We start from the raw sequence: 10,628 nt of genomic DNA on the forward strand, positions 1-10,628 counted from the left end.
ACGAACTGGCACAGAGAGACAGGAAACACAGGGATAAATACACTGGGGAAAACAAGTGGCACCTGGAAGGGGTGGAGACAATAACAAGGACAGTTGAAACAGATCAGGGTGTGACAGTCACCATTGGTCTAAACGATTAGCCAAACAAGGGAAGTTCGCAACGTAAGCTCCTCAACCCTTGTTTTTGATCGAGTTTGCGAGTGTACAGTTATGTACACTTCGGGGTTCTGAAACGCCCCATAATTCATTTCGCGATGATTGTACATCCACTAAGACAAGTCAGCCAAAACTTAAAACCTAAACATCAATATGGAGAAGTCAACATACAAGTGTAAGTTAAAACTAATGTAAATAAGTTAGAAATTGTGCTACTAATGCACATGACGGCACAAACACGTCTCGTAAAAGTAATGATGTTTTTGTTTGGTTATCTTTTGGAAATTGTATAAATAAAACATTTTCCTGGTTTACGGTCGGATATACCACAGCTGTCAGCCAATCAGCATTCAGGGCTCGAACCATCCAGTTTATAATAATAATTATATAGTTAATATAAGTAGACATGCAATCATAATTGACTGTAGCGCATATAAAGCACCCACAAGCTACCGGTGGCTGAAAACACACGAACGGGTGATGAATTTCCAGGCATGGGCGGTCCATTTAAAATGAATTCCTTCCTCCCTCGCCCCTTGCCCTGCAAGTGTATACTCGTCAGACGTCATGATGCGTCATCAGAAGTGTCCACTTAAATTGAAGGCTGAGAGGAGAGGGGTGTGTCTTTTCAGTGTTTGTAATGCAGCTATAGTGTTTGTTGTGAATGCAGTTAGACGGTTGAGCCCTCAGGCTGTCAACCTTGTGCTATCTTAAGTCTACACAGTGTGTAAAAGGTAATTCATTGTGTATCTGCTGACTGCCACATATACAGAAAGGGGTTGTGTTTTCTCTGTAAAAGCAGAGACTCGGCTATGTTTGTTAAGCTTTCAACTCTGAGCCATTCTTGGTGATGGTTGATATGCTTCATTTTTGCAAATCGTATAATAAAGTGTTGTTTGAAAGAATCTGCAGTCTCTCTTCCCTTTTGATTAGATATTCCACGACACGTCTTATTTTACATTTTCGTAGCAGGTTAGGAGAATTAGGTTATGGTTATGAAAAGGGTTAGGGTTAGTTAAAATTAACAAAAATTATTTTTGACAATTTGACCAAAGCTGGATCCCTTTTAACCAGGACCCCTTTTTCAGAGACATTTCCTTTGCACAGGAAAAATGTGGCCTTTGATAACATTTCATGGAATTCTACTACACATTATATGACTGGAGAAATTAGCTGAATCTCTTTTAATACGATGGTAGCCTATGCCACTAAATTAAGCGCTTAGTGATAATTTAGGCTATTAATATCTAATCTATTCATAACATTAGGAATAGTAGGCTTACATTTGTCTGCAAATGCAATGATAGAGGCATGCAATCCATTCTTATAAAGGTGCATTTTTATGGTGAAAAATAGCTTCCCCAAAACTTTTAACTCACGCGACACATGCTAATTGCTAGACTACAAGCTATCTAGATAATTTTGGCTAACCTGGTGTACAAAAGGCTGTGAAGTATTTGTAGGTAATCATATCAGTAATGTTAATTCATCATATGAGAGTTGTAGCTCTGCCCACCGGTGAAGTGGAGCAGAGCATGCTGGGCGATCTCCAGCTCAGAGAAGAAGATTAGCTCGAGAGAAGTCAAGTGAGACAAAGTTCTAGCCATCCTTGTGTTTTCCCACCAGTTATCTTTCATTGTGTTAGCCAAGGCCAGTGTGCGTCCTTGTTGATATTTAAGTACATATTTTATATCTTTCAGGTGTTTATGTCTGAAAATGCACTGCGACGTTAATGTCATATTTATGGTTATGCTAGTTGTAGTTTCTACTGCTAGCTATTGTGAGCTGGCTAGCTCTGTAATGGTTGTCTTATCATTTCGGACATTTAATCCAGTATTTGTTTAGGATAATGTCCCCCGGTGCGTCGTTTATATGCTCTGTAATTGTATATGCTACATCATTATATGGGTTTTACATTGTATTTCACTGTTTAGAGGTATTTAAGTTCATTGTGCAGTTGTAGCCCTGTACTGAAGATGATGGTGCTATGCTTTGTAGTACACGTGCAGCAGCACCCCTTAGATCTAAAATTAGTAGTCACGTTGTATTGCGCTGTATGGTCCTGTATAACATTGTCATCATAGTCATGTTCTAGCCATGCATATTTTTTATAAGAGATGTGAATTGGAGATTATATTCTGTCATTCACTATTGTATCTTTATTTCTCTCTTGCAGACCACACACACACACACTTTGGTTGAGGCAAGTTGCCAGACCACTAAGTTCCTTAGCCCACCCATACTACATACACTGTGCGGTGCTGTTCTGTGCCTGTGCATCTTCAGCGTTATTAAACCACCTCAACTGGAATCCTACCTGTCTGTCATCTGTGTCCTTACCAGCACATGGGAGCGAACCTAACCTAAAGAATATACAGTCCATCAAGTCCTCACTTACACCTGGTTAGCATAACAGCTTAACTAAACTCGAAATCGATCAGACTTGACTTACCACTGATGACATGATAGTAGACCCGTTATTGACAGCTGTCTGGGTTCAGGTCTTGACGGGCAAATAGGTTTCTTCACTTTTCTGACAATTCTTGAGTCTTATCTTGGTTTCACCAATGGTGTTTCATGATTGCGGGGAATCTGTAAGCATATTTTGTCCCCGTTGTCTGTCCTGCCTTGTTACAGCAGCCAAATACTTTACAAAAAATTACCGTGGTGACGAATCAACTAGTTTTAGGCACTGTTATCATGCAGTTTGGGGTAGCCACTTGGCTGTTATTGTCAGAATAATTAATGCGGGGGTCTTCCAACATGGCCGCCAGGAGGCGTCGTACGTCAACTGCAAGCCCTCTAATGTCACTCTAGTAGCTAAAGATCCTAAAAGCACATTATCAGGGTGGTGTTTGGGGAGGGGAAGGGGAGCCTGGGAGGAGGATGGTACCACAGATAGAACAATGAGACATATGTTTCACTGGATGTATAAATCTAAAGCACCCTGTTGGCATTTCCACTCACCACCAGATATGGTGATGAGAGAAAGCTCAGTGCCAAGCAGTGTGAGAAGATGGAGCGAGATTGCTTTTGCCCGACATTCTGCACATTTTATCATCGATGGAACTTTTGAATTTAGTTTTTGCACATGCGTACATAGTAGACATTCCCTAACTGAAATATGCAAATACATGCTCGAACGCGCTAATAGGATCTTGCTAACTCGTGCATGATTTTTATAACTAAAAGACAATTTATAACTGGGCTCATCTGCATATTTCCGTTAGGGAACGCCTACTCTGTGAAATGTGCGCAATAACTCAATTCACCTTTGCACTCCTGAACAACGCGATTTTTTTAAACTTGCAAAATGTAAAGTCTACAAACTTTAGTTCACTCTGTACATAACATATTTTAGTTTTGGGAACAGAAAACTATTGACATCAAATGTTAGATCGATGAGAGAATTTGCAGAATGTCAGCAAAATCCATTTCGTTCCATCATTTTTTGGCGGTAGCGGTACTGTACGACATACCGGAAGTACCACCAGGCACTCATCCAGTGAAGGTTGCCAGTTCGAGTGAAGGGAGCAGAGTACGTGGATCGGCGGAGAGAGGTGAGACTGTGTAGCAAGCTAGCTAACTAAATATAGTTTTATTCAACAGTCACTTTTATTGCTTTGTTTTTATCTACTGATAAGCTGTAGATAACTGAGCTGATTTAGCTATAAATTAGCTTCGATGCAACCAAGAGGGTTTTTATATTGTGCTGGACTGTAAAAACTATTGGTTGCATCGAGGTTAGCTACTGTGTCTGTCTGTCTGCAACGTTAGCTAGTTAAAGTTAACTATAGCTAGCTAGCATTTTATCGATAAATCAATTTCAAGTTGTCATAATGACAGACATGAAAAGAATAATGTAGCTAGTTGTCTATGTTATGGTTATTATTAGCCAGGGTAAGTTAGCCATAAAAGTAACATGGTCGCTTTAGCCAGGCCTGCCAGTCAATACGATGTCCTTGCCATAGACGTCTTAAACCGTCTCCGCCTCTAATCAAACTAGGTACGTCTTTTAACTTGCTCCTAATACAGTATTTCAATCTGCACTGTTAAATTGTAGTTTGGTCGTAAATTGGTGTAGAAGTCTTTCTATGGACATCTGGCAGATTACTTTCATAGCAATGGCTTCCTCCATGTGCACAGTCATTGACGACCAGGAAGTGCCAGCTTTGACCTTGATGGTATAGTTAGGGCTGTCTAAGCCATACTATAAATTATCTCTGCTGACGTGTGTGTAGTGTTAGCAACCATAGGAAATATCATACATAATGTAGCCACGAGAGAGACATCTCATTATAATTATTATTAGCTAACATAAACTGATTTAGCTGGACATGATGAAGAAGATGGGGATTACTTTGTCATGATTCAAAAAAGTGTGTCTGTATATTTGGTATAGGAGTCCTGGTTCTCTAAAGCCTCTAATCCCAGAGCCGACTAGGTGAAAAATGTGTAGATGTGCCCTTGAGCGAGGCACTTAAAAAAATTGTTTGTTTAACTTGTAAGTCGCTTTGCATAAGAATGACTAAAATGTAAAAATGTCTTAAGTGTGCTATACTTGTGTAAAACTGTTTGTGATGGGTGTGTGTATTGGGGTGTCGAACTGTTTCTGATGGGTGTCTGTTCTCTCTTGCCAACCACAATGAAACGGCTAGAGAAATGTATGTATAGTTTCCTGGTTCTGACTTGGCTACGCCCCCCACAGAGGCAGATTAAAGATACATCATTTTCAGTTGATGCCGTGAGTTTCTTAGCCTTGCCCCAGATCAGTTTCTCAGGTTTTGTTATTTGTGTGTGTGTGTTTTGTCTCCAGTGTGAGAGAAGGCCAAGGTCTAGTGTTGAGTCTTAGCAAGGTTAGGGAGAGAGGGGAAGGGATAGAGAGGTCTGCCTGTGTGTCTCTGTGATCATTTCTTGTGTTGCGTCACCTCATGTTGGTTGGTAGCAGAAGTATTTCTGTGTCAGTTTGTGGCTTTGATTGTAACTTCCTGCCTGAAGCAACCTGCGCTTGACACAACTAAACTCTGTATTTACGCAACAAATATTCCTGGGCCTGATGCGTATCACTGGTTCGGTGAATGACTGATCTGTTTTGTGTCTACAGTACAGCCCTATTCTCCATTAAGGGTTTATTCATTTCCTCCACCTTAAAGTGTTAAACATGATGGAAATTCTATATTCCCTATTGCTTACACCAATCCAATGATTTAAACCATGAGGGGGAGTGAAGAGGTGCAGACTAGAAGTCTTCATGGATCCACCTGTACTCGAATACCCAGACCCAATCCGGGACTCAGGCGGGTCTGGATCCACAATTCTAAAGAATGTTGTGGTTCTGGGTTGGATCTGATATGATTGTCACAGATCTCGGGTATATGTCATTTTAGCTGACTTGTCCGGAAGGGCCTTTACAGATCCGAACGGGAATGCTGCAGTAGAGAGAGAGATGAATTTAATAATTTATGCAATTGCTCTTGCTTTACACGAGAGTGGAGCATGGTAGCTTGTTGTTGGCCAATCATGAGTTATCACATTGGCAATAGGCTGCATAGAGCCTCGCTCCATGTGTGGCAAAAGTAAGGAGATATTTAATCAATGGAAGATGGAATTAAAATGACAGAATTAAAAGGAGAAGATTAGGCTACAATGACCAAGAGCCAACAGGCAGGCTACTTAATATTCAGAATGGAGTTATTTGTAACTGTAGGATCAGAAAGTGCAGGCACTGCAGCCTCAGTTAGCCTAGCTAGCTAACGTTAGCTACCTTAACTAACTTCTCCCGGTTTGATGCAGTCAAGACGGGTACTACATAATCATATTTGATGATAAATAACCTAGTTATGGCAGCTATTAGTCTACTATGGCAGCTATTAGTTTACTATAGCACGAGTTGGCTTTTTGGTTGCTGTCTTTTGTCTCTCGCTTGTATGGCACCTCTCTCCCGCCTCTCACGCTTTATCAGCTCCGGTTAACAAAGGAGCTTATATATATATATATATAATAAATAATGACTTTTCTGCAGCTTCCCTCACTCTGATCGGGTCTGTATCCAACCAGGTCTATACGGAACGGTCTAGTTGTCCTCGGGTCCGTTTGGAATGGGTCTTTTATTATTATTTTGATTTTTATTTATACGTATTGGGTCCGGGTGAGAAAGCCCCGGGTCCTTATTGGAACGGCTCCAACTTTCTTTTTGGACCCGTGAATACCTCTAATGCAAACTTCAGGGAGAAGGGAGAAGAACGGAATGAGGATATACAGTGGGGAGAACAAGTATTTGATACACTGCCGATTTTGCAGGTTTTCCTACTTACAAAGCATGTAGAGGTCTGTAATTTTTATCATAGGTACACTTCAACTGTGAGAGACGGAATCTAAAACAAAAATCCCGAAAATCACATTGTATGATTTTTAAGTAATTAATTAGCATTTTATTGCAAGACATAAGTATTTGATACATCAGAAAAGCAGAACTTAATATTTGGTACTGAATCCTTTGTTTGCAATTACAGAGATCATACGTTTCCTGTAGTTCTTGACCAGGTTTGCACACACTGCAGCAGGGATTTTGGCCCACTCCTCCATACAGACCGTCTCCAGATCCTTCAGGTTTCGGGGCTGTCGCTGGGCAATACGGACTTTCAGCTCCCTCCAAAGATTTTCTATTGGGTTCAGGTCTGGAGACTGGCTAGGCCACTCCAGGACCTTGAGATGCTTCTTACGGAGCCACTCCTTAGTTGCCCTGGCTGTGTGTTTTGGGTCGTTGTCATGCTGGAAGACCCAGCCACGACCCATCATCAATGCTCTTACTGAGGGAAGGAGGTTGTTGGCTAAGATCTCGCAATACATGGCCCCATCCATCCTCCCCTCAATACGGTGCAGTCGTCCTGTCCCCTTTGCAGAAAAGCATCCCCAAAGAATGATGTTTCCACCTCCATGCTTCACGGTTGGGATGGTGTTCTTGGGGTTGTACTCATCCTTCTTCTTCCTCCAAACACGGCGAGTGGAGTTTAGACCAAAAAGCTCTATTTTTGAATCATCAGACCACATGACCTTCTCCCATTCCTCCTCTGGATCATCCAGATGGTCATTGGCAAACTTCAGACGGGCCTGGACATGCGCCTGCTTGAGCAGGGGGACCTTGTGTGCGCTGCAGGATTTTAATCCATGACGGCGTAGTGTGTTACTAATGGTTTTCTTTGAGACTGTGGTCCCAGCTCTCTTCAGGTCATTGACCAGGTCCTGCCGTGTAGTTCTGGGCTGATCCCTCACCTTCCTCATGATCATTGATGCCCCACGAGGTGAGATCTTGCATGGAGCCCCAGACCGAGGGTGATTGACCATCATCTTGAACTTCTTCTATTTTCTTCTATTTTCTAATAATTGCGCCAACAGTTGTTGCCTTCTCACCAAGCTGCTTGCCTATTGTCCTGTAGCCCATCCCAGCCTTGTGCAGGTCTACAATTTTATCCTTGATGTCCTTACACAGCTCTCTGGTCTTGGCCATTGTGGAGAGGTTGGAGTCTGTTTGATTGAGTGTGTGGACAGGTGTCTTTTATACAGGTAACGAGTTCAAACAGGTGCAGTTAATACAGGTAATGAGTGGAGAACAGGAGGGCTTCTTAAAGAAAAACTAACAGGTCTGTGAGAGCCGGAATTCTTACTGGTTGGTAGGTGATCAAATACTTATGTCATGCAATAAAATGCAAATGAATTACTTAAAAATCATACAATGTGATTTTCTGGATTTTTGTTTTAGATTCCGTCTCTCACAGTTGAAGTGTACCTATGATAAAAATTACAGACCTCTACATGCTTTGTAAGTAGGAAAACCTGCAAAATCGGCAGTGTATCAAATACTTGTTCTCCCCACTAAGTCCAAAAATGACTTTAGACTAACCTTCCCTGTTTCTTTCAACGCCCTTCTCACTCTGTCTTCTACCTCCCTCTCACTGCTTCTCTCTCCTCCAGATTTACCATGGCAGCAACTATTAATCAAGTGAGGTCGTCGCTTTCCAAAATGGTGAGCATCTCTCAAATACACGCACACAATATTGGCCTCAGACCCCAACAAACACATAATTTCTCTATTTTCTATCCCCCACTTTCTTTTGTGTGTGTAGTTTAAGAGTGAGCGGTACAGCCCCTTCACTCTGCAGTCAGACGGAGAGAGCCACGTGGAGGTGAAGCTGTCTGATGACATAGATGACCACACCCCCTCTGAGCAGGCAGGCCAACCAGGGGGCTCACCCTCCTACAGGCCCCGCCCCAAGCGGAACTACCACAGCGTGTGTTACCTGGCCCTTGGAATCCTCTTTATCTTCATCATTGGTGCATAGTCTTCTTCACTCTCTCTTATGTCTTTGTCACACTCGCCCTTCCTCCCTGGGCGAATTCGTCTTGCATTGCCCGGTGCCCCGGGTGGGTGGAGTTTGCGTTTTTTAGACCATTCCATTGGTACTAAAGTAAAATCTACACCCACCCAGGGAACTGGGTGATGCAAAACAAACCTTCTCTCTCTTTAACCAATCCCTGCCTCGTCTCTGTTTCAGGTTATCTGATTGGCTATGTGAGCCACCGTTCTCCTCTCCAGGAGCCAATCCCTTGTGATTCTGAACAGGAAGTGCGCGTGGCTAAGGAGGCTGTAGTAGAATACGCTCTATCCTGGACCGACATCACCAGCCTGCTGGCACGGAGACTGACTCCTGACGCCTTCAACAGCAGACTGAGGTACACACACACACCTGAAAAGACTAATTAACTAAACTGTCCTGTCTCTCTCTCTCTTACTGTGTCTTTCTTTCTGTCGGTTTCTCTCTCTGTCTGTCTCTCTCTGACTTTCTCTTTTTGTCTCTGTGCAGTGATGTTGAACAGACAGATCACACAGCAGGGAGCACTGGAGACAACATTCTGGGAAATCATGTGTTGGAAAGCTTTAAGAGTCTGGAGATGGAGCCCTGGACTGACATACACTATGTCCAACTACAGACGCCCAACAGGTATTCGTACACACACATACTCTGTCTCGTACACACACGCGCAAAATTCCACTTCGCTTCTAACGGTCTCCCCTCCAATCCCCTTTCCCCACAGTGAGAAGCCAAACCGTGTACTGATTGGCCAAGATGAGGTGTGCCAGCCTAAGGGCTATCTGGCCTATAGCGCCACAGGAAAAGCTAAGGTCAGCCAATCAATGTTCACATTGACTGATGATCTTTTGATATTTTGGCCCAATATAATCTAAGGTTAAATGCTTGGAAAGGGACATGTTGTAACATATTTTCTGCCACTTAATGTTTGCATTCACAGTTGTTGCCTGAATCTCACAAGGGGGAATTGTTTTGTGTGTCTGCAGGGCAAGGCAGTGTATGGTAACTATGGGAGTCAGGATGACTTGGCACTGCTACAGACTCTGAAGGTTGAGCTGAATGGCACCGTGATTCTACTGAGAGCTTCAGGACAGATCACCCTGGCACAGCAGGTATTGTGTGTGTGTGTGTGTGTGTGTGATACAATACGTAACAGTGGATTTTGGTGTTCTTACCTGTGTTTGTGTTTCAGGTGGCTAATGTAGCTGCATTGGGAGTATCTGCTGTGTTGATTTACCCCGAACACAAGAATCAAACTACTGAACTATATGGACATGTGAGCACACACACACACCACTCCAGAGTGAATCTTATTTAGTGATGATTACTGAGCCTGATCCAGAGGTGCTGCTTCAACTGCAGCCCTTTAGTTCTGATGTCGTAGCTCTGATTGTGTGACGTTCTCCTGTAGGTCCATCTAGGGTCTGGAGACCCCTATACTCCAGGGTTCCCCTCCTTCAACCACACCCAGTTCCCTCCCACCCAGTCCTCTGGTCTGCCCAATGTACTGGCCCAAAGCATTACTGCTCAGACTGCTGTCAAGATACTACAGTAAGACTTCTCTCACACACACACACACACACACACACACCTACCTACCTAACTGTGTCTCTGTCTCTCCCCAGACGTATAGGTGGGCCTGATTCTCCTCCCAGTTTTAAAGGAAACCTGGACAATGTGAAGTACACCCTGGGAGGGGCCAGTAGTGAGGATGTCACAGTGGAGGTGAACAACGTGCTGCAGGACACCGAGATACACAACGTCTTTGGAGTCATCAAGGGCTTCACAGAGCCAGGTATGTGTGTGACCCCAGCAGGAATCGAGCCTAGGACCATGGCGTGGTTAACACAATGCACTTTCCAACCCAGGCACACAGTCTTTTTGAGTGGTCTATCTATGAACACTACAGTTTTAGGAGCAATGTTTCATCTCTATGCACAGTGTTTGTACTAGTGACAGGGTTTTGTGTTAATTTTCTTGTGTGTAGATCGGTACGTGGTACTGGGGGCTCAGAGGGATGCGTGGGGTCCAGGCTACGCTAAAGCCACTGTCGGGACCACACTGCTGCTGGAGCTGGCTAGAGCTGTGTCTGAGATGGTGCAC

At 43.3% G+C, this 10,628-nt stretch overlaps 1 protein-coding gene across 1 annotated transcript in view; it reads left to right on the forward strand.

Moving 5' to 3' along the window:
- The first annotated feature begins 3,578 nt into the window (after positions 1–3,578).
- Positions 3,579–10,628, forward strand: part of LOC139583475 (transferrin receptor protein 1-like) — a 12,822-nt gene continuing 5,772 nt past the window's right edge. Inside the window, exons 1-11 of the mRNA XM_071414603.1 lie at positions 3,579–3,716; positions 8,128–8,179; positions 8,280–8,487; positions 8,709–8,886; positions 9,018–9,155; positions 9,250–9,337; positions 9,512–9,637; positions 9,718–9,801; positions 9,937–10,076; positions 10,151–10,320; positions 10,513–10,628. The exon at positions 10,513–10,628 is cut by the window's right edge and continues 4 nt beyond it. Of these exons, the coding sequence (XP_071270704.1) occupies positions 8,135–8,179; positions 8,280–8,487; positions 8,709–8,886; positions 9,018–9,155; positions 9,250–9,337; positions 9,512–9,637; positions 9,718–9,801; positions 9,937–10,076; positions 10,151–10,320; positions 10,513–10,628 (1,293 nt within the window). The 5' untranslated portion in view covers positions 3,579–3,716; positions 8,128–8,134. The remainder of the gene's footprint in view (positions 3,717–8,127; positions 8,180–8,279; positions 8,488–8,708; positions 8,887–9,017; positions 9,156–9,249; positions 9,338–9,511; positions 9,638–9,717; positions 9,802–9,936; positions 10,077–10,150; positions 10,321–10,512) is intronic.

The sequence above is a fragment of the Salvelinus alpinus genome, chromosome 8 (assembly GCF_045679555.1).
Source record: "Salvelinus alpinus chromosome 8, SLU_Salpinus.1, whole genome shotgun sequence".
Classification (NCBI taxonomy): Eukaryota; Metazoa; Chordata; class Actinopteri; order Salmoniformes; family Salmonidae; genus Salvelinus; species Salvelinus alpinus.